Source organism: Aegilops tauschii, chromosome 5 (assembly GCF_002575655.3).
Source record: "Aegilops tauschii subsp. strangulata cultivar AL8/78 chromosome 5, Aet v6.0, whole genome shotgun sequence".
Classification (NCBI taxonomy): Eukaryota; Viridiplantae; Streptophyta; class Magnoliopsida; order Poales; family Poaceae; genus Aegilops; species Aegilops tauschii.
In genome coordinates this window covers 351,095,349-351,122,406 of record NC_053039.3, presented here as the reverse complement: position 1 = coordinate 351,122,406, position 27,058 = coordinate 351,095,349, and the positions used below count along the sequence as shown (strand labels likewise).

General features: G+C 50.8%; 2 protein-coding genes and 1 non-coding gene across 3 annotated transcripts; 1 reads left to right on the top strand and 2 right to left on the bottom strand.

The window, feature by feature from the left end:
- Window positions 1–5: 5 nt before the first annotated feature.
- LOC109737074 (hydroxycinnamoyltransferase 4) lies at window positions 6–12,492 on the bottom strand. The gene is made up of 3 exons (XM_020296297.4): window positions 5,736–12,492; window positions 1,450–5,649; window positions 6–1,081 (listed from the first exon to the last, which is right to left on the bottom strand). Exons 2-3 carry the CDS (start codon window positions 1,867–1,869, stop codon window positions 185–187), a joined length of 1,317 nt encoding a protein of 438 aa, XP_020151886.1. The 5' UTR covers window positions 1,870–5,649; window positions 5,736–12,492; the 3' UTR covers window positions 6–184.
- A 289-nt stretch (window positions 12,493–12,781) lies between these two features.
- Window positions 12,782–14,642, top strand: LOC109737071 (uncharacterized). The gene is made up of 2 exons (XM_045228639.1): window positions 12,782–13,819; window positions 13,887–14,642. The coding sequence occupies exons 1-2, from the start codon at window positions 12,782–12,784 to the stop codon at window positions 14,640–14,642; spliced, it is 1,794 nt and encodes a 597-aa protein (XP_045084574.1).
- A 1,810-nt stretch (window positions 14,643–16,452) lies between these two features.
- Window positions 16,453–18,742, bottom strand: LOC109737075 (origin of replication complex subunit 6). Its single transcript, XR_012184850.1, has 8 exons — window positions 18,515–18,742; window positions 18,384–18,430; window positions 18,219–18,276; window positions 18,059–18,139; window positions 17,803–17,914; window positions 17,442–17,713; window positions 16,836–16,929; window positions 16,453–16,730 (listed from the first exon to the last, which is right to left on the bottom strand). It is a non-coding gene; the product is annotated as an origin of replication complex subunit 6 (transcript).
- Window positions 18,743–27,058: the final 8,316 nt, after the last annotated feature.

Below are 27,058 nucleotides of genomic sequence, written 5' to 3'. Positions count from 1 at the left end.
GTCTGAAAAAGGCATAATTCTGCTTCAGTTCAAGGGTACAAGCAGAAGTGTATACGTAGAACGGTAGCCATGCTCATACACCCCCCATCCAGTTCTGCCAGTTATTAGTACTATATACTCTCACGTGCACGTTCCACATTACACGTATCACGTGGACGTAGCACGATCATGGCTACGGTGAGTCTCACTCCATGGCGGCCATCTCCTCGAAGAAGAGCTCCTTGAACCTCGCCATGCGATCCGGCTCCAGCGAGACGGCCACCGCCACGTCGCCGCCCTTGCCCGGGCAGCTCATCAGGTACACGAACCCCGGGTAGAACATGAGCGCCGGCGCCAGGAACGCCGGCTCGCCCCACCCGAAGTCGGCGTCGTGCGACGGCATCCCCATCCAGCTGATCACCCGCAGGTCCGTCCCCGGCAGCCCGCTCCTCGGCAGCGCCCCCATGTCCGCCGTCTCCAGGTAGTCCACCACCGACCGCGCGTACTCGTCGCCCTGCCCCGTCGCAGCGCGGAGCCGCCGCGCCCCGAACCCGAGCGGGCCGGACAGCAGGTCGCCCACCCTCGCGGACACCGACGTGCGCACCACCGCGTTGCCGAAGTAGGCGTCCAGGAGCGGCGGGGAGAGGCGGGCGCGCATGTCGATCATGGTGTAGAGGCGGGACTCGGCGTCGGGCGCCAGGGAGCGCGCCGCGCACGCGCAGCGCCAGACGTGGGCCACCAGCGCGCGGAACGTGGACACTCGGGGCGCGCCCGCGCGCGCCCGGAGCGCCGCGGCCTGTGCGCCGGTCACGCGGAGGATGGCGCTGGCGTACTCCGACGACGGCTTGACGCCGCCAGCGGCAGGAGGATCGGTTGATGCGGGGGTGGTGAGGCGGTACTCGCGGCTGTGGTCGAAGTGGACGGCCGGCGGGGAGCGCGCGCGCAGCGGGGTGCGGTCGAGGGACGGGGGCACGGTGGCGCTGGCGTCCCCGCGGGCGATGTTGGCCCACGTCTGGATGAAGTGGAAGGCGCTGCGGCCGTCGATGACGAAATGGTGCATCGCCGTGCCGAGCGCCACGCCGCCGCACCGGAAGAAGGTGACCTGCGTTCATGCCGACACGTCGCCTGTTATAATCAGTTTAGGTGCGCTAACCATTACTAGGAGTGAAGCTAGTTAGCCACCACTACTAGTAATCGAAATATTAATAGGACAGGCTAATCAACTTGTAGAATTGGCATGTTTGGAGTTCAAACTGCGGTGCTTATACGTCACCGGGATGAACTGAGACAGAGCCCGTGTGGTTGGTGCGCTTGACCTTGACCATCTCTCTCATCTCAAAGAATCTATTCAGTCTTCTAATCTTCCCACTCCCATACAGTTGCACTAATACAGTACGCCATGCACGTAAGGAAAATGATCGATTAATTAAGTAGTACACGCGAAAATAGAAGATGATCCATGCAGCAAACCTGAAGCATGAGCAACGGGGCGCCGGCGCCGGCGTTGTCATACGGCGGCACGAACATGTCGCGCATCTCCTTGGACGGCGCGAAGCCCTGGAAGTCGTCGAGCGCGGCCTCGGACCGCGCGACGACGAAGAGCGCGCCCTGGTCGTTGCAGTTGATCTCCGCCCGGCCGCCGCGGCCCGCGCCGAGGCGGCCGGCGAAGGGGTGGAACGGGACCAGCGCCCTGGCCAGCGCCGCCCTGAGGACGCCGGCCGAGAAGAAGGACTCGGCCTTGCCGTCGCCGCGATGGGGCGCTCGGAAGAAGTAGACGGTCGGGGAGTAGCCGTTCCTGGCGCCGAGGTCGAGGTTGGACAGCCAGAGCGCGCGCCGCGGGGTGGCCTCGCTCGGCGCGACCAGCTCGGACGTCACGACTTGGACGGCCATCGATCTCTGTGGTTAGTGCAGTGCGCGGCCGGTGCAAGTGCAGCAACTCCATGGAGGGGGCCTGGGTTTTATAGGCGTCTCAAGGTGAGTTTGGTGAGGGGGTTTCCAACTTTCCATGATTAACTCTTGCGAAAAAGGGAGCTTCTCGTCATCCATTGTTGGATCACGGTGTGGACGAAAGTAAAATCGTGGCGCATGCAGAGAAGGTGATTTTACCAGTGGGTCGTCCCTGCATGGCGTGATCTGACGGTTGGGAGGACACGTCATTACATATTGCAATTGCACAAGAATTCCCACTCGCGTGGGGTTTTTTTCTTCCTGGGTATGTTGGGTTCGTTTTGTGTCCACGAGAGCTGTGAGTGACAATAGCTCACATAATTTAAAGACAGTTCTTTCTCGGTCTATCTATCCGTTAGGCTGGTCATAGTGGAAGTAACTTAGACTAGTAACATGCATAGTATGTTATTAGTCTATGTTACTATACCTTCATAGTGGGTAGTGTCATATGCGTGGTAACATAGATGGGTTCATTTATTACTTTGTAGACTCATTTTGCATTGGGAAGCGCTATGTGATGGTAACATATTATGTTACTCTATTTGCCTCTCTCATCATTAACTACTTGCTACCTCATCATTTTTGCTTATGTGGCATCTATGTTACTACTATGTTACTCCCACTATGACCAGCCTTATACTATAGTGCTAAACATACTACCTTGATCACTAAATGTAGGACATTTTGGCAGTTTTCTACATTAGTGAACAGAGGGTGTAGATCACAATTGTTAGGTCTACGCAACCGCACCACTTAAACCTAACGCTTGTCCCGGCTTGAGACGATCTATGAGCTCAGCTAGAACCACCGAGCTCATCTCCCCTGACAAGCCAGCAGACGACGTTAACAGCTTCAGATATGGTGTTGAAGCCTAACAATGACACTTAGCTCCTCACCAAAGATGGCGTCGAAGCCTAATGTTTATGCACTTTTAGGCGGGCTTACATACTAAAAAAAATCAGGCAATGATGGAGCAAGGAGCCGCCTTATTGCAACAGGAAGCACTAATGATGCATGATGAACGGTAGGGGTAGTGCAGGGTCAAGTTTTATGACTCGAGGCGAGGAGATCTGGAGAAGATGAAGATAACAACACGAACGCTGAAGCAGTGATGGATGAAGATTGAGGAGGCAATAAAAAAGATGAGCTTTGGGGGTCGATCAACAGTAATTCTTACCAGTGTGACCCGAGGTGTGTTTAACCCCCATGTAATCGATATTTTATTTCGTTGTCTATAGTTTTCTTTTGTTGTTAGTAGTTATTTGCACTGGAACCTCCAAGATGTTGTTTTTTGTTATGTTAGTCCTTTAATACTGGAACCTGATCCTTATTTGGGACTATATGAAAAAAAGCAACTCTTCGTGAACTTGTTCTGTCGCCTGAGGCCATGTCTCCATGTTCTTCTGCACCCTCTATCGTGGACAGGCCATTGCCGCCTTCTTCTCTGCAGGGGTGGCATCGTTCGTATGGGTCAACTATAAAGCAGGTGACAACTCAAATGAGTTGACTCGATGAGCCGAGCTCAAATACTGGCTTAAGCAATGTCAGCCAAGCCAAGTGCAGAGTCAATTACAGGTGGGCCCCAAAATCATATTTGCAGTCAACCAGCTCATCGCATGATTACTTTTTTTTGAAGTTACACCTACAATCCAGATTATGAGTTCTGCACTTGTAGTTTTTCATTAGAATAACCATATGTATCGTTGCAATTTCCTAAATCTTTTTCGGATCAATATTCATGATCGCAAGTGTTAGATGTGCCACAACTCCTCCAAGATTCCAAACTGGCCAACCAACTACGCTGGCTTTTGAATGTTTTGCTAGTTTGTACGGAGGTCTCTCGAGATATCGTAATCATGCTTAAATGTCGCGTCTGGCAATTACGTAATGATTTGGTCCATGATAAGGAGATCCTGCCTGTGGACGTGACGATGATCTTCTTGCATTGGACAGCTATTACAAATCAATTGGTGATGCCCGGAAGTAAAGCACCAAGGAGACTCTCAAGGGTAAGATGCTATGAGGCATGGAGGCCGTCGACGCCAAACCCCCTACATCTACGCCGCCCTCTCCGTGGCCGGCACCGCCGGTGGCGAAGGTGGCCCTTGCGGTGAACGAGTCATTCTTGAATGGTACGGCAGCAACGGGCATGATTCTTAGGGATCACGACGGCATAGTCATTTTTGCAGCTTACCGGTACATATTTTTCAGCTGTAATGGCTCTTTGGAGGTGGAGTATAGCACTGGCTGCCCAGCATACCTCTCTACCGGTCATCATTCAGTCTGATTCTGCGGAGGCACTGACAACTTCATTTTTCTGATGGTCTCTCTCGCTCCACATATGGTCATTGAGTGGCAGAGATAAAGGCAACAATGAAGGATAGGGAGTTATTCCTCAGAAACTTCGTCGTGAACAAAATGATGTGGCAGATTGTTTGGACAAGTAAGTTGCTTGGAATGTCCCACGGCTGTGTGATTAGGCCAAGGACCCTCTTGTATCAAGAAACTTTTGCCTTTTGACTGTAACACCATAGTTATGAAATAAACTCCTTTTTACCCCGAAAAGAAAAACTAATGACGCTGGCTTTGCTCGGACCATGTCCAATAAAGTCGTCACGCTTGAAACTTCACGTGGCGGAACGCATTAGAGCAACTCTAGCAAACCCCGCATCCCGCCGACCCGGAAAACGCGTTTGCAGTTCGCGCAAAAGCGCTTTTGCGGGTCGGCGCAGACTGGTACAGATGCAGACCCCCAAACGGATCCGTAAAAAAGTATATTCGCGGAATATGCTTTTTTACGGGTCGGCTATGCGGGTTCTATTCGGGCACCAGCGCGACGACCCGCAAATCAGAAAAACTGCAAATCTCGCATTTGACATAGGGTTTCATAAACAAGTTCAAATTCAAACAACATAAACAGTTTGCGCGCAAATAAAATCGAAGTTCATTACGCAAAAGAGGGCATGCAAAGGTTTGAGCCCATGTCCGGCATCATCTTGGGGATCGATCTTCGCTCCGCGCCATGGAGTCCATCTTGAAGTTCATCGGCGCCACCGTATCCACCTCGGTCGCTTGTTCCAACTCCCGCACCAAAATCATCCACATTGCCAGCATATGGAGCAGAGAAAACATCACCGGAACTGGAAGACGGAGCGGCCGAGGCGACCATTCTCCTCTTCAAGATCTCTCTCCTTGCCATATCATGCCATGTTTTGGTGACGTCGTCCATATCATTGCGGTTCATTGACATGATCTTGTTCTCTTCGGCGAGCAACAATGACATCGATTTGTTTTCAGAGGCGCGTGCTTTTCTCTCCTCAATGGCAGCTTTGCGGAGCCCCTCTTCCTTGAGCATTTGCCTTTTTCTTGCTTCTCTTTTGCCTTCTTCTCGGCCAACTCTTTCTTGATCTCCAACGACTTCAACAACATCAACTCGTTTGATTGCATCATGGCATCAATCTTCTCCCTCAAGCTCGATGCTTCTTGCTCTCTCTTCATCTTCTTTTTAGTCTTCTTGTCGCCATCGGGTTTGTGCAAATTTCTTGGGCCATCATCATCCTCATCTTCACTCATGTTTGTAAGTGAGCCTCTCTTTGGTGGGGATTCTTTGTCGATCAACTTCCACTTCTCGCACTTTTGGAGCAACTCCCAACAATGCTCTAGTTTGAAAAATCTGCCTTCCGAAGCTTCCATGTCCTTGTATCTATGTTGAGCAATCTTGTCCTGCACAATATGAACAAAGTGATCCAATCATTTCCCATGATGCAATATGATGATGCATAATTTGAACAAAGGCAAAACAAGCTCACATAGTCGGACTCCACGGTGCCACTTGAAGGTGCATTGCGTACTTGCTCCAAGCAAGCTGCCCAACGGCTGCACATAGGCTTGATATTCTCCCAACGACCTTGAAGCAATCGAGATGTGCGTGGAGTCCTATTGGGATACTTTTTCATAATGCGGAAGTATTGATCTTCGATCCTTTGCCAATATCTCTTGGCGGTTTGAGAAGTACCCGTGCATGCATCAAGAGACACCACACTCAATGCTTGGATCAAAGCTTGATCTTCCAAGATCGTGTAGTTCTTCGATCTTTGGTTTTTCCCAGTTTTTGCTTGCGATTGCTCAAACGCTTCCGCTTCGATCTCCTCCAATTCGTCCGCACAACCATGATCATCCACGCCGCCCTCCGTTTCATTGTAGTCGAATGGTTCGAAAGGGGCTTGATCAATGTCAACCGCGTTCGTGTCCAACAAGTTCACGAACTCGGTTGTTGCATTGTTCGAACCACCGCTATAGCGAACGATAACAAGTCAAGAGCTATCGAGAATAATGGCGAAAAATGAAAGGGAATCGCCAAGACCGAAGAGGCATACCTTCCGGCCATTTCATCGAACACCTCGCTTGCGGGGAGAGCGGCACCGTTGAACGGCATCGCCGGAGCACCTCCTTGCGGGGGGATGGAGTGAGAGGTTGAAGAAGGTGGCTTCCTTGAAGCCGGAACCTTCCTCCGCTTTGCGCCCGCGGCCTTGCCGGCCTTCTCCGCCGCCGGCCGAGATCGCACTGCGGCGTTGGCGCCCGGAGCGCGGGCCATCGCGGTGGGGGCAGCCAGATTCCCGTCCTGCACGACCACGTTGCCCTGCCGCTTGCGGGCAAGCGCGGCGTGTGCTTGGGCGACGGCGGCGGGGCCAATATGGCCGGCGACGAGATCCGCCCGAGCGGAAGGGGCGTGCGCGACCTCGACGGCGACGGGGGACAGCATGGGGTCGTCCATGGCGGCGAGGGAAGGCCGGGGAGGAGCAGCCGGAGCTTGCGGAGGGGGGGGGGGCAATGGTGGCGGAGGGTGCGGGGAGCGGGAAAGGGCGTGCGGATATGTCCCTCCCGTCAAATCTCGCGCCGGATAGGGGTTCAGCTCGGGTCGGCCTCCCAGCCCGTGAAGATAGAGGTTGGGGAAGAAGATTTGCCGCGCCCCGCAAAAAAATTTGCGGGCCGGGCGGGATGTGGGATCTGATCATGCAAATTTTCTGGTCCCGACCCGCAATTTGATGGTTATTTTACGGGCTGGGGCTTTTTGCGGTGTCTGCTAGAGTTGCTCTTAGACCGAGACAGATGTCTGGCCTGCTAAGAACGCAGGTTGGTTATTTTACCAGGATGAGTATATACTGCTCGTGCATCGCATGTCTCGGGCTGGGACTCATCAACGAATGTATGTGATAAAGTTGATTTACTCGATCGATCGATTGACCAGGTCCCCCGTTTCTTGACCCTATGCATCGTCGATCGCTCTGTCCCATGGCCACGGGCAGTCGATCGACGTGCACACGGTTCACCAACCCCGCAGTCTCTCTCCTACGAAGTGATCCATCTAGCTAGCTAGCCAGTTCAGTGGCGCGCCCGCAGCATGCACGTACGGCGGAGGCGAAGGAACGGTTGGTACATAACGTATGATGAGTGGCGAGGGAACGGAAGCGCAAGAGCAACTCCAGCGGGCGGATTGAAATGGACGTTAATTGTCATTTTTTGTCCGTTTGGATCGTCCGTCTGATGGTTCGTGTCTTTTTTTAAGTGGGTCGACCGATGCGCCAAACAGGGATTTCTTGACATATTCGCCTCGCTATTTCGTCAAACACATAGCATGTAGGGAGCTTGCAGGGAGGAACGACGCCGGAGCACGAGCGTCGTCTACGCACGGTCGCTGCTGCTGCCGCCCTGTTGCTCCCTCCCCGCAGCTCCACCATGTTGCTCGCCCAGCTCGCGCCACCGCACCCCGCAGCTACCACCGCAGCCCCAAGCTCGCGCAAACCTGCAGGAGCACAACCGCCGCTCCAAGCTGAGCGCGAGGTGCCACCCCAACCCGCGGTCTCCACTGCAGCCCCGAGCTCGCGGCGAGCATGGTGGCTCAACACGGTGAGCATGACGCGGCTAGGCGAGGCCGCGCAAGCACGGACGCCCCACGCCGGTGCACAGGCGCGGGAGGAGCATGAGCCCGCCATGGCAGAGCACGGGCCCCGAACGAGGACGAGCCCGCCTGTCCTCTGCTACAGCTGCGCGAGCACAGGAGCGGCACGGCTGGGTGCGGCGCGGGGGGCTACCGGTCCAGCAGAGGCGGACGGGTGTGGGGGAGGCGGTGGCGAGGGCGAGAGCGGCACAGGGAGCGGCGAGGCGAGCGTGCTGGTGGAGCAGATGCTACTCCGACGCATCGAGATGGAGACGACGAGGACGACGAGGAGAGCAACGACGCCTGCTCTGACCCGTTCAGCAGTGCGGGGACAATGACCAGGGGCGGCGAGGTTCGAGGGCCAACGAATAAAATAAGTACGAGAGAGAGGTGTGCGGGTCACACATGGGTCAGGCCCAGACACAGACGGACGAGGCGGGCACAGAAAACGTTCGCTTTGTGTCCACTTTTGACCCAAATATGAAACGAAAATGAGTCCGAACAAATATAAAATGAACACAAAATGAAAATGAGTCTATACGTTAGGCCGACGATTTTGTGTGTTTTAATTCAAACGGACAAGCGCGGACGATTTAGGTCGACCCGTTGAAGTTGTTCTAACGTAATCAATCAAAGCTAACCCAATATCCTCACTCATCTTCCAACGGGTTAGATTACACCCGTCCCCTCCTGCTCCTCGTTTACATGGTGATGGTGGCGTGGGTGTACCTTGTCCTCGGCCCGTGCGTGCGGGGCTAACTATTCGTGGCTGGGTCAGGCATGGTCGGTCAGTGTCACGCTGTCACTGATCGGCACCAAACGTAGGAGAAAACCGTTCATTCTTTGGGCTGCCGGTCACTTCCGATTCATGGGCAGGCGTCTTAGGTTCAGAACTGCACCTGCCACCGGCGGACCAATAAATGTGGCGACCGAAAGCGCTAGGTTGGATGAATTTGGGAGAAAAACCGAATGCTTTCGACGGCTACGAATGTCGATGCCTGATTTGCCCGGAAGAGTTTTCACACGTGTGTTTTTTCCCCTGCAAAGCTCACATGATTCTTTTGATGCAGTATCATGTCAATTTAGGTTTGAAAGGAGACGGGGCAATTTTGAAGCTCATTACCTGGTTAGGCATTCGCTACTACTCCCTCTGTTCTCAAATATAAATCTTTCTAGAGATTTCATTAAGTGACTACATACGGAGCAAAATGAGTGAATCTACACTTTAAAACATGTCTACATGCATCCGTATGTTGTATTGCATTTGAATTGTCTAAAAAGACTTATATTTAGGAACGAAGGGAGTATATTTCTCTTAGTAGGCCGCCATGTTTGGCTGGGCACTCACCATGATATTGTAGGATGGGTTTAGTGGCATGCATATGTAGGTCCAACCTGCCCCGCGCGTTGCATTTTTCTTTTGGCTCGTTTGTTGCCTGTCTTGCACCTAAATTTTAGCCCACACGATGTTTTTGGCTGAGTAGGAACGCTTGAATCGGCCTTTTTTCACAACCAGGCCAGGGCGATGCAACTAAAGGTATGTGTGCGTTGGAGGCTGCACAGATGGAGCCACACTCGAGACGTCGTGTTGTTTTCGAAAGCGCCGTCATAACTACCCTCACCCTTCTCTCACCGCTCTCTCTCTCCACTCTCACACCGGCGGGCGATCTGGACAGCGAGCAGCGGTGGCGAGCATCCGAGCGAAGAGCTGGATGGCGAGCACCAACGTCGATCACCAGCTTCACCACCTCACCGACAGGCGCTCGGCAATGGCGGTAAGCCCTCTGTCCCGATGGAATCGATTTATACCATGTCCACATCCAATTTACGCATCGCGCAGTAGGCATCTAGTCTATCTTCCGGGCTCAATTGGGCACTCGGTTTAGGCATATTAGACTAGGGATTTAGGCAGTTTGAATGGGATTGAGTACAATTTTCATTAGGAGGGAGGGGTACATCGAGCTTACATCCATTCAAACCCATCCCAAGAAGCACTACATCCTAGCCGCAGCGAGCCTGGAGGCGCTTGGGGCGCGGTAGCCTTGAGGCTTGTAATCGTCCACCTCCATGGGCAGTGTACGGTCACCTGGCTCCAACGCCCTGACCACCATATCCACCGCTTCGCCATTGCGAGCATCCTCAGGCTCCACCACAACACCCACCATCTTCTCCTCCTCCTCGTCCTCCAGAACGATGGTGGTCGGCGCTACCACGACGACCAATTGGTCATGAGGAGCTCTGACAAGTCTGTACTTGGCCCATTTGGCTCTCTGACCTCGATCGACCGATTCGGATATACTCATGAAAAATAAACTCATGTGAAGGTCTTCTTAAAACGGTGTGAAAGGAAATAAAGGTGGCAATTGCAAACCTAGGGAATGAGATCAAAGAACCAAATCGAATTTTGAAAAATCAGACCTAAAATTCAAACCTCACAATGGGAGTGAGTCCGGCAGAGGATCAAAGATACATCTAGATTTTGGCTGATGGTGAGCGGGGTGGCATGTAGGGGGCATAAATCCATCATCGGGGAAACGGGATCAAGGCCATGGCCGGAGGTGGGATCCCAACTACGTATATTTGCACCAGTCCAACCAGTCCCACTTCTTCTTCTCTTTTTCTGTTTTTTCATTTTCGTACTTTCCTTTTTTTTCCATTTTCGTTTTCTCTTTTCTATTAACTTTCCTTTTTTTTCCTTTTTATATTTTTTATTTTCAAACTCATGAACATTTTGTGAAATCCGGGAACATTTTTAAAACCGTTAAATATTTTTCTAAATTCATTTTTTTCAAAATTGTGAACAATTATTGAGTGGTAGAACATTTTTTAAAATTCAAACATATTTTTCGTGATCATTCTCTAAAATTGGTGAACATTTTCTGAAATTCGAGAACACTTTTTTCAAATTCATGATCATTTTTTGAATTCGTGAACATTTTTGAATTGGTGAACTTTTTTGAATAGACGTTTTGTTTTAAATTCATGAACTTTTTTTAGAGATCATGAATATTTATTTAAATTGGTGAACATTTTGTGAAACCTGAGAACACTTTTTAAACCTATGATTTTTTAAAATCCAATAAAGATTTCAAATTCATTTTTTTTAAATCATGAACAGTTTTTTCAAATCCGAGAACACTTCTTGTTGCCATTGCTCGCCCTGGCCATCGGCCTCTTCTTGGTGGCCGACCATGTGATCTACATCTTGGCCACCATTGATGCGGTCGCAACCGTCTTGGCTTTGGGTCTCCTCACCATCGTAGCCTTCGCCACCGGCACCATCCTCGAAGGTGATATGCTCCATGAAATCCTGGTAGTAGGCCCGGTCATCTTGGGCTGATGTTTCATCGAACAGGTTGCGAGCGAGTGGTAGGTTGGTCGTTGGAATCACCTTAGGCCGCTTCTTTTGCATCTCGGTGGACGACTGGCTGGCGCCGGACATAGGTGTGGCGTTGAGGTCAATGATCACGGAAAGGGGGTGGGCGGCGCGACCATGCTCACTTTCGCCGAGCAACCTGGCGAGGTGGAGGGGCGGGTTGCTGCAGGCTCGTGTGGGAGTTGGAGTACCGCCATCTGCAGCATCCTTGACGAGCGCGGCGACCCCGCCCATGGAGGGCGAATAGCCGACGAGCTCGTGCTCGCCGCGGCCATAGTGCCGGCGGTAAGAATGGCCGACGTGGGTCGACCGAATCCTAGCATAAGGAGGACCTTCTGCATGGACTTGACCATCATGGTCTCATTCTCCTTGATGGAGGCATACTGTTGCGCGGCCGCTGCTAGGAGGGTGGCGTTGGCGGCGGCCTTTCTCTTCGCATCTTTGGCCCTCTGATTGGCCCTCTTCTCTGATTCTCGGGCCCTCTCCTTCGGCGTGAGCTCCTTCTTCGGCTTCTTCTTCAAGGGGGCGCGCGGCCACGCCTCCAGTAGTGGCGGGCGGGAAGGCGGCGGCGGGGTTTGGCACGTCGGCCATGGCGGGAGAGTTTTTGGGGAGGAAGGGAGAAATGGGGTGGACCTGCCACCGATGCGCGGGCCAGTAGAAGGACATTGGCGAGCGTCATGCGCGTCCGTGCCGATAAGGTCCCCGCCCAAATTTGGGCCAAAATGGGTCATGGACGGACAAAAAACAAACGTCCGTGCGTATGGGTCGCTGTGTTAGGCCGCGACTTGTGTCCATTTTTTGCCTAAGTTTCTCGTAGCTAAAGCTCCTCCTAGCTTTTCTTGTAGCAATCTGGTTATCGTCTCCACTTTTGTTTTGCTTCCACGCTGCTGCCTGCTATCCCTCGTGATCGATCGTTTCTGCAATCTATATTACCGACGTGAAGTGCGATAAACGTAATTAGGTAGGTAAAGGTGATACCTCACTATTCAGTAGTCACCGCCGTGCATGCAGAACTAGTGAGACTGGACATGGCGCTTGTAAGCCATCGCCGACGATCAACAGGCGACAAAATACCCATCGACCGATTACCAATCGGCGGGTACTGTTTCACCGTGTCTAGAATTGCTTCACGAGCGAACGTGCGTACGTTCCAAAACCGTCGCTCACGAGAGAAACATGTATGCGTGCGTGCCGATCCGGGCAGTTTCAGAATGTGCAGCTAGAGCATCTCCACCCGCGCCACCAACAGGTCCCCCAAAGACGTTTTTTTAGTGCCGGTGGCCGAAAATCTGTCCAGTCGCGTTCCCAGATCTAATTTAGCGCCGGTTTAGGCCGAAATAACAGCCGGCAAATCCGAGCCGAACCTAAGCGCCCGAGGGGCGCCTGGAGGCACCGGCAGAAGCGAAAAGGAGCGTGGGGCCGCTCTGTCGGCGAGAGGAGGCCCTTTTCCCGCCGTTTCCTCCTACTTTCCCCCCTCGGCTTCCCTCTCATTATTCATTCCTCCCGCCAATCTCCTCCTCCTCCCCTCCCAGCCGGCCGCCATGCCGCCGAAGAAGTACGTGGTCCCCCGCGCCGCGACGGATGCCATCACCACCGCCGCCCAGCCGAAGCAGAGGAAGCAGAGGGCGCCGCCGTCCAAGCCCCCGGACATGTCTAACACCGACTGGAGGGCGGAAGTTCAGCGCCGGGAGGCTGTCACCACCGGCCGACGGAACAGGACGAACGCCAAGAAGGCCCGGGACAGGGCGGCGCTCGCGGCTACGGCGGTGGCGGAGCAGGCGGAGCGCTCGGCCGAACAGGCCGAGGCGGCTCGCGCGGGGATGATGAATCCACCCGGCGGCCACGGCCCGTACGCGTCCTGGAGCCAGCAAAGCGTCGGGTCTCCGTCCGGCTTCTCGTCGTCGCCACAACCATGGGGGTGCAGGCCGTCGCCGGGCTATGCCGACGGCGACGCGCACGACGGGTTCAACCCCAACATCACCTTCCCCCATGGTCACCCGGCCCAGCGCATGCCCTCGCCCGCCTTCGTCGGCGTGCAGTACCCTCCGTACACCTACTCACCGCCGGCCTACGCAGCCTCCCCGACACCACCTCTCCGCCGTGGCGCGCTGCTCTTCTCACAAGCCTCCTCGTCGCATCTCGGCGACACCGACGCGACGGAGGCCGACATGAACGACATCATCACGACCGGCTCGGCCGCCGCCGCCGCCTTCCCCGGGTTCACCGCCCAAGACGACACAATCGACCTCAACGGCGACATGGACGGCGAGCTCGACTACGGTGAGGAGGAGCCAGAGGAGGAGGACGAGGACGAGGAGGAGACGGCGCCTGCTCCGGCGAGGAAAGGGGAGAAGAAGAAGAAGAAGAAGCGGGCGGCCAGGACCGGCGAGCCGCGCATCAAGTGGGCGTCCAAGGAGGACAAGTGCCTCGATGAAGCGTGGAAAGTCATCTGCCTCGACCCGACTACCGGCACGAACCAGAGCATCGACACGTATTGGGAGCGCATCAAGGCCGAGTTCGACGAGCGCAAGCTCGTCGACCCCTACTTCAAAGGCGTCTACATGCAGAGCGGGTCGAAGGCAATGGCGAACCATTGGGGGACTCATCCAAACGACGTGCAACAAATGGCATGGGATCGTCGAAGAGATCGCGGCTCGCCCGAAGAGCGGCGCCAGCATCAAGGATCAGGTATGGCACGTCGGTCTCCCTTTTCTTTTCGCCGTGTTCGCGCCGGCCTACTGTTGTTCCTCGGCGCAGCTGGTCCGGATGTTCGCCATGTTTCGCCAGGACAGCAGCAACCAAGATTTCAAGTACCTCCATGTCTTCAAGCGGATCCAGAAGTGTGAGAAGTGGGCGGATACCAGGCGCACCCTCACCAAGGCCAAGGAGACGTACAAGCCGGACACGCCGACACCGGGCGTGGCCGACGGACGCCCGGACGGCAACAAAGGGGCCAAGAAGGGGAAACATGCCGAGTTGGCCACCGCGCGTGTGCAAGAGTCCATCGAGCATTGCATCGCCGACGCCCAGACCCGAGCCGCCCAGCGGGAAGAGAAAACCGAGGCGCAGTGGTCGGTGTTGATGACGAACAGCGTCGTCAAGCTCGACCTGCTCCGGACCAACGTCGCCGCGAAGAAGAGGAACACCGACCTGGCTTTCCTGATGGGCGGCGTGGACATGTCGGCGATGGACGAGCAGGTCAAGGCGTGGTACCTGGCGGAGCGTGGCCTCAGCCTGAACCAGATGCCGTCGACCACGGCGCCAACTCCCACGCCGACGCCTACGCCACCGCCAAGCCCGAGCGATGATGCCTCGACGACGCCCAGCACAGAAGTCGCGCCGACGCTGACCAGCCCTCGCACGCCGACTCCACCGACGCCGGAGGCCGACACCGTCGTTTGAGCTCGATGCAATGCGTCCGTCCTTTCTTTTGCACGCCGAACTTGTTATTTGATCGCCGAATTGTGGCAACATGATCGCCGAACTGTGGCGCTGATCGCTGGACTGGTGGCTTTTTTGGAAGCGGGAAACGGACCAAGTTGGAATTTGCGACGCCTTGGGGGCGGCACCTGGGGGCGTGGCTGGGACGTAGATCGCCCCTAGGGCCAAAAATCGCCGGGCAAGCGCCCGAAAGAGCGCCGACCTATGCGCTGGGGGCGGACGAGTGGAGATGCTCTTAGCGTGCTCGGCGACGCATCTGACGAACACCGGCTGCTACCGCAACTTGTATATACACACAATTATGTACTAGTACTAACAATGTGCCTGAATTTTTGACCCTGCTGGGGTTCGGGCTGGTCTGGCTGCTGGATAGGATGGCGCTTTTGCTTTGTGTTTGGGTCCTTGTTCCTAGCTTTGTGTTTGGGTCCTTCTTCTAGCCTTTTGAGTTTGTTGTGCTGAACTTGGTTGCGGTGAACTAGATCTTGTAGCTCGCTTTTGGTTTCCCTTAATGGAAATCGGAGGGGGGAAGCTCCTCTTTGATCAAAAGAAATGTGCCGCCGACCTAATCACTGTGGTGCGCACTCGTGATCTTGAAAGAGGAATTTGTATGAATCACGCTGACCATTGCCGAGAGGCAGAACTCAGTAAAGTGGATGTCAAAATACGGACGACGCTAGCAGCCGTATAGAGGAGGCGCGAGCGGCCACCGGTGACGGCGTGAAAAGGGGCGATCCAAGCATCCGAAAACGGCTGAAAACATCCGAATGCCCTACGAAATTGTAAACCCAACGACCCAAGACTAGGAAAATGCAGCCTGGCAGTGGAGGCAAAAGCGCAAGGTTCGTCGAGAGCTTTTCACACGCGCCACTTTTTCTACCCAAAAGACAGAAACATTTACAGAAGAGTATCCCCTGATTGCACAACACTTTGTACCATGTCAGCGCCTTAGAGCAACTCCAACGCAGGGACCCAAACAGACATGGATTTTGTCCGTTTGGGTCTCATGTCTGATTGGCGGACATGGGGCGGACATTGCGGGCATCCAACGGAAGAACCCAAAAGAGGATAGAGCGGATAGCAGCTACACCGGCGCCCCGCCTCCTCCGTGCCGGCACCGTCTCCCTGGCGATCCGCGGGGGCTCCAGCTCCTCCTCGCCGACCACGATGAGGTCCTCGAGGAACGAGCTTGCCAAGCTCCTCCTCGCCCGCCTGTCCAGCGACCCCAGCGGCAAGGGCGCCGTCTCCTCGACGACCCGCTCCTTCTCTTCCTTGATGGGGACCTCGCAGCACGAGCTCGCCGAGCGCGGCGAGGGGGAGATCGTGGCCTTCGACGCCGCGGCGGCCGCCTCGTAGTCCCCCCTGAGCTACAGGAGCAGGTCGGCGGCCGCCAGATCCGCGGCCGTGAAGAGGCCCCGGAGCCAGCCGAGCTCCCATTCCAGCCCGCAGCGGACGGCGAGCGACGACATGGATGGACGGAGCAGCGACCGATCGGTTGCTATGCTTGGCCCGGCAGCGAGAGGAGGCCGAGGAGTAGGATTGAGATGGAAAGGGAGATCTTTTTTCTTGTTCTGGAGATGTGTGGATGCGGATGAGAAGAAACAGGATGGAGGCGTGGGCTGCACGGGCGGCTTTAGCAGGGAGCCGGCTCGGTCGGTGCGTGGGCAAGGCACTGCTAGGTGGGACCAGGAGCGGACACGAGCGGGCGACAGCGGTCGACGAGAGCGTCCGCTTGTGTCCGCTTCGTACCCATTTTTCCTATATTTGGGCCAAGTTTGGGTCAGGGAGGACAGCAGGCGGGCACCCGCGTCCGTTTGGGTCGCCCCGTTGGGTCAAGTTTTGTGTCCGGATGACCCAAACGGACAAAATGGGTCTCTCCCTTGGAGTTGCTCTTACAAACATATCAAAAACGAAGACGGATGGAGCAAGAAGTGCCCTTTTTGCATCAAGGGCCAGCTCCATTCCTTTCATGCTGATTTAGTTAGCTGGTGGCGGCGTCTGGCGGTTTCTTCTTGAAGTTCAGCTGAGCTTGCTTCCTGGGCTTCGTAGGGTCTTAAGAAAAAACAGCGAGAGAGGTCATTTTAGCTGATGGGCAGTGTGAGGGTGCCAGTGGCATACACAGGGATGTAAGCAATTGCAAAGTATTCCTATACCAACCTGGTTTGGTTTGCTTGCTCGTGGAGATAACTGAAGACTTCCACTGATTGTACGCTTGTTTCTCCATCTTCTTGTGCCTTTTGTGAGTTGGTAGCTGAAAGTGCAGGAATCAGGCAGAGCAGTCACAACAAGGATATTGAAAGAAGAAAAATGTGTTGAACAACGAACTGCAAACTATGTGTCAAAAACCAGCATCCACATATGTGGCAAACGGGAAGCTATAACAATATTACTAGCTGCAAGTCTATGCTGCATATTATGCAGATGCATTTGATCTCACTTCATTAGTGCCTTCTGGTTGATCAGTTACCAAACACTTGTAGTTTTACGTCATGAATTTCACAACTAATAATTAAAGTAATGCTTGAAAAGCAACTCATATTAAGCAGGTTCGTACATCTAGCTCGTCATCATTGTCATCCCCCGATGATTCATCGGAATGATCGCTGTCATCCTCATGTTTCCTTTTGCTAGGCAATCCAGCAACTCTGCATCAACAAATGCAAATTACAAGCTGTTGCAATAAATGGCAATTACCCAGCCCACAAACTTTTAGCTATCATGTATGAAGAATGATTGCATTGATGTTAGAGCATGTGTGCATACCTCTATTTCCTTTGATGGAGGTTGGATCCTTCTTCTCCTTGGCTATCCCAGAAACATCAAAACAAAGGTCTCCCATAGATGTCGAAACCGGCAGCCAGCACAAATAACAGTCAAAACAGGATAATGAAACAGCACCAATCTAAACATGTATATATGAGATGCAGGAATGCGCAACTGCATGCAAAGATATGACAAATCAAGTCCATTACCGTTGTAGATTCAGAGCTAGATGTACCACACAGGTCAATTAGCTTCAGTTTGTCAACTTTGAGCTGCAGGGGAATTGAGGAAAGATTAAGTACTAAAAGCAACAAATCATTTATACGCTTCCAACGAGCATGCAAAATGATTCTGTTGTCACCTTATGCCTCTTTGCACATAAATAGAACACTGTTGCAGTAAACACTGGCCGACCAAAGTCCGTGCTTGAGCGCCGAGAAGGAGGCAATGCAGCCAAGAAACGCTCCTTGTACCTGAAGCATACAGTATTACCATCAGTACATCAATCGAGGCTTCAAGCATCCAAAACTCTGCATCGCAGGCCAATTTGCATAACCAGACATCAATAGCAAGTTAGCCTTGAGGCACAACAGAACTACCAAAGGGAGCAGACTCACAGCACGAATCCCTTCTGCACAAAAGGTATCAGCCTGACACAACCAAACTGAATGCCCAATTCGCGCACATCCAATGTCGTCCTACAAGAAGAAACCGCTCCATTCATCAATACCCGTTACTTGCACGCATGAATTAGTGAAACAGAAATGCAATGTATGCCTTCTCCGACATCCCACTCATCCACACCGCCTCTGACCGATCAAATATCACCTGAAACCTGCTCAATTATCAGACAAAAAAGGCGGGTCAGGCATGCCTTAAACAGCCGGCAGGAACCTCCAAATGGGCAATCCGTCGAGCACTTGGAGAGCAAGCCAAACTCACTTGGTCGCGGCGATCTCGAGGCAGATGATGGCCTTGCACACCTCCCCCTGCGCGAAACCAGCATCAGGGACACGTACAACAGAGAGGTCGAGGGAGAGGAGGTGATTCCAGGGGCGGTGCAGGATGCTCACGATGCCGAGGACGGAGGAGTCGAAGTTGATGTCCTAGAGGGGTCGGAGCTCGGCGGCCTTGCGCACGACGGGGCGGGAGCCGGAGAGGCCGAGGCGGGCGGCGATCGCCGACATGTCCATAGCCGCCGGCGGTGGGTTGGTGGCGGGAATTGGCGCGAAGCGGGGGCGGGACCGGGCCGGCGGGAGGCGGGGTCGGTTTCGGCATTGGAGTGAAGAAATTGTGGCGATTCGGATTGTTTTGGCGGGGAAGGGAGATGACGCGCGCTGGGAATATGCTATTTTTCGCGCCTACGCAATGGGTGGGTGGGCTTGGCTGCTGGGTTGGGCTAGGCTCGGGTGGGCTCGTGAGTGGTCTGAATGAGGAGTGCATCTGCTATTTGTTTTTCAACAAAAATAGTAAGGCCCAAGGAAATGTCAAATAAAAAATGCATTTTTACATTGGACTCGACTGCAAATCTGACGACAGATTTTTTTGACATGGCAAATCGAACATTTTTATGGCAGTTTATGCTTGCCGATGATGGCAAGTTTAGTTGGCAAACATGATAAATCTGACTCAGTTTATTTGTTTACCACGAAATTGTCGTGCTTGCAAACTAAATTTGTCATTCCCGCATCAATTCCGGTTTAGTGGTGGATTTTGTTTTTGGTTTTTCCTTAAGGGCCGGCCTGGTCAGTCCACCTTATTCTGTCCGTTGCGTATTTTTTTTTATTTTGTAAACACAGTACAAACGTAGATGCTCGTACATACGCACACACACTCACCCATATGAACTCACGCATGCAGCTCTACCCCTGTGACCACCTCTGAAAGACTGAGCTGGCACATCATCTTGAGATTGACGAAGTCGCCCGGTTTTATGACCATGTCTCGTTTCTCGCCACATTTTCCGTCTATCCGATCGTCGATACGGTTGTCTACTGACGTGTGTATTTGTTTAGTCAGTTGTGTGCTCCTCCTGCCCCCTGTTTACGTGCCCGCTTTTACCGTTCAGAGAGTTTGACGCATTTATCTCCCACTGCTATCGCCTCAGCTTCCTCGAGCTCTATGCTTTGGGTTCTCTAGTCATCATATTTGGGGCTTCCCATGGATTTGCTGGTCGATCTTGGCCACTTCGTTCATGTGGTGCATCCGTCGCTGCTGAAGGAAATATGTCCTAGAGGCAATAATAAAGTTGTTATTTATATTTCCTTATATCATGATAAATGTTTATTATTCATGCTAGAATTGTATTAACCGGAAACTTAGTACATGTGTGAATACATAGACAAAACAAAGTGTTCCTAGTATGCCTCTACTAAACTTGCTCGTTTCTCAAAGATGGTTATGTTTCCTAACCATAGACACGTGTTGTCATTTGATGGACGGGATCACATCATTAGGAGAATGATGTGATGGACAAGACCCATTCGTTAGCTTAGCATTATGAGCGTTACAGTTTTATTGCTATTGCTTTCTTTATGACTTATACATGTTCCTCTGACTATGCGATTATGCAACTCCCGAATACCGGAAGAACACCTTGTGTGCTATCAAACGTCACAACGTAACTGGGTGATTATAAAGATGCTCTACAGGTGTCTCCAAAGGTGTTTGTTGGGTTGGCATAGATCGAGATTAGGATTTGTCACTCCGTGTATCGTAGAGGTATCTCTGGGCCCTCTCGGTAATGCACATCACTATAAGCCTTGCAAGCAATGTGACTAATGAGTTAGTTGTGGGATGATGCATTACGGAACGAGTAAAGAGACTTGCCGGTAACGAGATTGAACTAGGTATAGTGATACCAACGATCGAATCTCGAGCAAGTAACATACCGATGACAAAGGGAACTGTTGGGTAACGTAGCAATAATTCAAAAAAATTCTACGTGTCACCAAGATCAATCTAGGAGATGCTAGCAACGAGAGAGAGGGAGTGCATCTTCATACCCTTGAAGATCGCTAAGCGGAAGCGTTACAAGAACGCGGTTGATGGAGTCGTACTCGCGGCGATTCAAATCGCAGAAGATCCGATCTAGCGCCGAACGGACGGTGCCTCCGCGTTCAACGCACGTACAGCCCGGGGACGTCTCCTCCTTCTTGATCCAGCAAGGGGAGAGGAGAAGTTGAGGGAGAACTCCAGCAGCACGACGGCGTGGTGGCGATGGAGCTCGTGGTTCTCCGGCAGAGCTTCGCTAAGCACTACGGAGGAGGAGGAGGAGTTGGAGGAGGAGAGGGCTGCGCCAGGCAAGGGGTGTGGCTGCCCTCTCTCTCCCTCACTATATATAGGGGGAAGGGGGTGGAGGAGGCGCCCTAGGGTTCCCTAGGGGAGGGGCGGCGGCCACAGGGGAAACCCTAGATGGGTTTGGGCGCCCCCACCCCTGGGAAACTTGCCCCCCAAGCCGGGAGGGGTGGCTGCCCTAGGGGACGTGCCCCCACCTCTCCACGTTACGTGAAAGGGGTTGGGAGGGGCGCACAGCCCCTTAGTGGGTTGGTGTGTCCCCTCCCCTTGGCCCATAAGGCCCCCCAACGCTTGCCGGGGCCTCCGAAACACCTTTCGGTCACGTTGGTCGTCACCCAGTACTCCTAGAACAATTCCGGACTCCAATACCCTTCGTCCAATATATAGATCTTTACCTCCGGACCACTCCGGAGTTCCTCGTCACGTCCGGGATCTCATCCGGGACTCCGAACAACCTTCGATAACCACATACTATTTCCCATAACAACTCTAGCGTCACCGAACCTTAAGTGTGTAGACCCTACGGGTTCGGGAACCATGCAGACATGACCGAGACACCTCTCCAGCCAATAACCAATAGCGGGATCTGGATACCCATAGTGGCTCCCACATGTTCCATGATGATCTCATCGGATGAACCACGATGTCGGGGATTCAATCAATCCCGTATACAATTCCCTTTGTCTATCGGTATGTTACTTGCCCGAGATTCGATCGTCGGCATCCCAATACCTCGTTCAATCTCGTTACCGGCAAGTCTCTTTACTCGTTCCGTAACGCATGATCCCGTGGCTAACTCATTAGTCACATTGAGCTCATTATGATGATGCATTACCGAGTGGGCCTAGAGATACCTCTCCGTCATATGGAGTGACAAATCCCAGTCTCGATTCGTGCCAACCCAACAGACACTTTTGGAGATACCTGTAGTGCACCTTTATAGCCATCCAGTTACGTTGTGACGTTTGGTACACCCAAAGCATTCCTACAGTATCCGGGAGTTGCACAATCTCATGGTCTAAGGAAACGATACTTGACATTAGAAAAGCTCTTAGCAAACAAACTACACGATCTTGTGCTATGCTTAGGATTGGGTCTTGTCCATCACATCATTCTCCTAATGATGTGATCCCGTTATCAATGACATCCAATGTCCATGGTCAGTAAACCATAACCATCTATTGATCAACGAGCTAGTCAACTAGAGGCTTACTAGGGACATGTTGTGGTCTATGTATTCATACATGTGTTGCGGTTTCCAGTTAATACAATTATAGCATGAACAATAGACAATTATCATGAACAAGGAAATACAATAATAACCATTTTATTATTGCCTCTAGGGCATATTTCCAACAGTCTCCCACTTGCACTAGAGTCAATAATCTAGTTCACATCACTATGTGATTGTAATGAATCCAACACCTATGGGGTTTGTTCATATCTCGCTTGTGAGAGAGGTTTTTAGTCAACGGGTCTGAACCGTCCAGATCCGTGTGTGCTTTACAAATCTCTATGTCATCTTGTAGATGCAGCTACCACGCGTTACTTGGAGCTATTCCAAATAACTGCTCTTCTATACGAATCCGGTTTACTACTCAGAGTCATCTGGATTAGTGTCAAAGTTTGCATCGACGTAACCCTTTACAACGAACTCTTTTTCCACCTCCATAATCGAGAAAATTCCTTAGTCCACTAGATACTAAGGATAAGTTCGACCGCTGTCATGTGATCCATTCATGGATCACTCTTGTACCCCTTGACTGACTCATGGCAAGGCACACTTCAGGTGCGGTACACAGCATAGCATACTGTAGAGCCTACGTCTAAAGCATAGGGGACAACCTTCGTCCTTTCTCTCTCTTCTGTCGTGGTCATGTTTTGAGTCTTACTCAATACTCACACCTTGTAACACAGCCAAGAACTCCTTCTTTGATGATCTATTTTGAACTCCTTCAAAATCTTGTCACGGTGTGTATTCATTTGAAAGTACTATTAAGCGTTTTTGATCTATCCTTATAGATCTTGATGCTCAATGTTCAAGTAGCTTAATCCAGGTTTTCCATTGAAAAACACTTTTCAAATAACCCTGTATGCTTTCCAGAAATTCTACATCATTTCTTATCAACAATATGTTAACAACATATACTCATCAAAAAATTCTATAGTGCTCCCACTCACTTCTTTGGAAATATAAGTTTCTCATAAACTTTGTAAAAACCCAAAATCTTTGATCATCTCATCAAAGCGCACATTCCAACTCCGAGATGCCTACTCCGGTCCTTAGAAGGATTGCTGGAGCTTTGCATACTTGTTAGCATCTTTCAGGATTGAAAAAACCTTCTGGTTGTATCACATACAACATTTCCTCAAGAAAATCGTCGAGGAAACAATGTTTTTGGACATCCTATCTGCAAGAGTTCATAAATAATGCGGTAACTGCTAATATAATTCCAACAGACTCTTAGCATCGCTACGAGTGAGAAAATCTCATCGTAGTCAACTCCTTGAACTTGTCGGAAAACATCTTAATGACAAGTCGAGCTTTCTTAATGGTGACACTTACCATCATTGTCCGTCTTCCTTTTAAAATCCATCTGCACCCAACAGCCTTATGACCATCAAGTAGTTCTTCCAAAGTCTATACTTTGTTTTTATACATGGATCCTCTCTCGGATTTTATGGCCTCGAGCCATTCGTCGGAATTTGGGCCCACCATCGCTTCTCCATAGCTCGTAGGTTCATTGTTGTCTAGCAACATGACTTCCAAGACATGATTACGTACCACTCTGAAGTAGTACGCACCCTTGTCGTCCTACGAGGTTTGGTAGTGACTTGATCCGAAGTTTCATGATCACTATCAGAAGCTTCCACTTCAATTGGTGTAGGTGCCACAGGAACAACTTCTTGTGCCCTGCTACACACTAGTTAAAGTGGCGGTTCAATAACCTCATCAAGTCTCCACCATCCTCCCACTCAATTCTTTCGAGAGAAACTTTTCCTCGAGAAAGGACCCGTTTCTAGAAACAATCACTATTGCTTCCAGATCTGAAATAGGAGGTATACCCAACTGTTTTGGGTATTCTATGAAGATGCATTTATCCGCTTTGGGTTCGAGCTTATCAGCCTGAAACTTTTTCACATAAGCGTCGCAGCCCCAAACTTTTAAGAAACGACAGCTTAGGTTTCTCTAAACCATAGTTCATACGGTGTCGTCTCAACGGAATTGCGTGGTGCTCTATTTAAAGTGAATGCGGTTGTCTCTAATGCCTAACCCATAAACGATAGTGGTAATTCGATAAGACACATCATGGTATGCACCATATCCAATAGGGTGCAGTTATGATGTTCGGACACACCATCACACTATGGTGTTCCAGGCGGTATTAGTTGTGAAACAATTTCCACAATGTCTTAATTGTGTGCCAAACTCGTAACTCAGATATTCATCTCTATGATCATATCATAGACATTTTATCCTCTTGTCACGACGATCTTCAACTTCACTTTGAAATTACTTACACCTTTCAGTAATTCAGACTTGTGTTTCATCAAGTAAATATACTCAGCATCTACTCAAATCATCTGTGAAGTAAGAACATAACGATATCCACTGCGTACCTCAGCACTCATTGGACTGCACACATCAAAATGTATTACTTCCAACAAGTTGCTTTCTTGTTCCATCTTACTGAAAACGAGGCCTTTCAGTCATCTTGCCCATGTGGTATGATTTGCATGTCCCAAGTGATTCAAAATCAAGTGAGTCCAAACGATCCATCTGTATGGAGTTTCTTCATGCATATCTACCAATAGACATGGTTCGCATGTCTCAATCTTTTCAAAAACGAGTGAGTCCAAAGATCCATCAACATGGAGCTTCTTCATGCGTTTTATACCAATATGACCCAAATGGCAGTGCCACAAGTATGTGGTACTATCATTACTATTTTATATCTTTTGGCATGAACATGTGTATCACTACGATCGAGATTCAATAAACCATTCATTTTAGGTGCAAGACCATTGAAGGTATTATTCAAATAAACAGAGTAACCATTATTCTCCTTAAATGAATAACCGTATTGCGATAAACATAATCCAATCATGTCTATGCTCAACGCAAACACCAATAACAATTATTTAGGTTTAATACCAATCCCGATGGTAGAGGGAGCGTACGATGTTTGATTACATCAACCTTGGAAACACTTCCAACACATATCGTCATCTCACCTTTAGCTAGTCTCCGTTTATTCCGTAGCCTTTTGTTTCGAGTTACCAACACTTAGCAACCGAACTAGTATCTAATACCCTGGTGCTACTAGGAGTACTGGTAAAGTACACATTAATATAATGTATATCAATATACTTCTGTCGACCTTGCCTGCCTTCTCATCTACCAAGTATCTAGGGTAGTTCTGCTTCAGTGACCGTCCCCCTCGTTACAAAAGCACTTAGTCTCGGGTTTGGGTTCAACCTTGGGTTTCTTCACTAGAGCAGCAACTGATTTGCCGTTTCATGAAGTATCCCTTCTTTCCCTTGCCCTTCTTGAAACTAGTGGTTTTACTAACCATCAACAATTGATGCTCCTACTTGATTTCTACTTTCGCGGTGTCAAACATCGCGAGTTGCTCAAGGATCATCATGTCTATCCCTGATATGTTATAGTTCATCACGAAGCTCTAATAGCTTGGTGGCAGTGACTATGGAGAACCATCACTATCTCATCTGGAAGATTAACTCCCACTTGATTCAAGCGATTGTAGTACTCAGACAATCTGAGCACATGCTCAACGATTGAGCTTTTCTCCCTTAGTTTGCAGGCTTAAGAAACTTGTCAGATGTCTCATACCTCTTGACGTGGGCACTAGTCTGAAATCCCAATTTCAGTCTTTGGAACATCTCATATGTTCTGCGACGTTTCAAAAACGTCCTTGGCGCCTCAATTCTAAACCGTCAGCATTACGCACTGAACTATCACGTAGTCATCAAAACGTGTATGTCAGATGTTCGCAACATCCACAGACGACGCTCGAGGTTCAGCACACCGAGCGGTGCATTAAGGACATAAGCCTTCTGCGCAGCAATGAGGATAATCCTCAGTTTACGGACCTAGTCCGCATAATTTCTACTATCAACTTTCAACTAAATTTTCTCTAGGAACATATCTTAAATAGTAGAACCAAAGCGCAAGCTACAACATAATTTGCAAAGACCTTTTGACTATGTTCATGATAATTAAGTTCATCTGATTATTTAATAAACTCCCACTTAGATAGACATCCCTCTAGTCATCTAAGTGATACATGATCCGAATCGACTAGACCGTGTCCGATCATCACGTGAGACGGACTAGTCATCAACGGTGAACATCTCCACGTTGATCGTATCTACTATATGACTCATGTTCGACCTTTCGGTCTCTTGTGTTCCGAGGCCATGTCTGTACATGCTAGGCTCGTCAAGTCAACCTAAGTGTTTCGCATGTGTAAATCTGGCTTACACCCGTTGTATGCGCACGTTAGAATCTATCACACCCGATCATCACGTGGTGCTTCGAAACAACAAACCTTCGCAACGGTGCACAGTTAGGGGGAACACATCTCTTGAAATTTTAGTGAGGGATCATCTTATTTATGCTACCGCCGTTCTAAGCAAATAAGATGTAAACATGACAAACATCACATGCAAATCATAAAGTGACATGATATGGCCAATATCATCTTGCGCCTTTGATCTCCATCTTTGAGGCGCGGCATGATCACCTTCATCACCGGCATGACACCATGATCTCCATCATCGTGTCTTCATGAAGTTGTCTCACCAACTATTACTTCTACTACTATGGCTAACGGTTAGCAATAAAGTAAAGTAATTACATGGCGTTTTTCATTGACACGCAGGTCATACAATAAATTAAGACAACTCCTATGGCTCCTGCCGGTTGTCATACTCATCGACATGCAAGTCGTGATTCCTATTACAAGAACATGATCAGTCTCATACATCACATATATATAATTCATCACATCCTTTTGGCCATATCACATCACATAGCATACCCTGCAAAAACAAGTTAGACGTCCTCTAATTGTTGTTGCATGTTTTACATGGCTGCTATGGGTTTCTAGCAAGAACGTTTCTTACCTACGCAAAAGCCACAACGTTGATATGCCAATTTCTATTTACCCTTCATAAGGACCCTCTTCATCGACTCTGATCCGACTAAAGTGGGAGAGACAGACACCCGCTAGCCACCTTATGCATCAAGTGCACGTCAGTCGGTGGAACCTGTCTCACGTAAGAGTACGTGTAAG

Bases quoted from the DNA above. Each gene is read 5' to 3' on its own strand.
- LOC109737074 (XM_020296297.4), bottom strand. From the start codon at position 1,869: ATGGCCGTCCAAGTCGTGACGTCCGAGCTGGTCGCGCCGAGCGAGGCC. The intron at 1,082-1,449 runs GTTTGCTGCATG...GCATGAACGCAG, and splicing joins CCCCGTTGCTCATGCTTCAG to GTCACCTTCTTCCGGTGCGG.
- LOC109737071 (XM_045228639.1), top strand. From the start codon at position 12,782: ATGCCGCCGAAGAAGTACGTGGTCCCCCGCGCCGCGACGGATGCCATC. The intron at 13,820-13,886 runs GCAATGGCGAAC...ATCGTCGAAGAG, and splicing joins ACATGCAGAGCGGGTCGAAG to ATCGCGGCTCGCCCGAAGAG.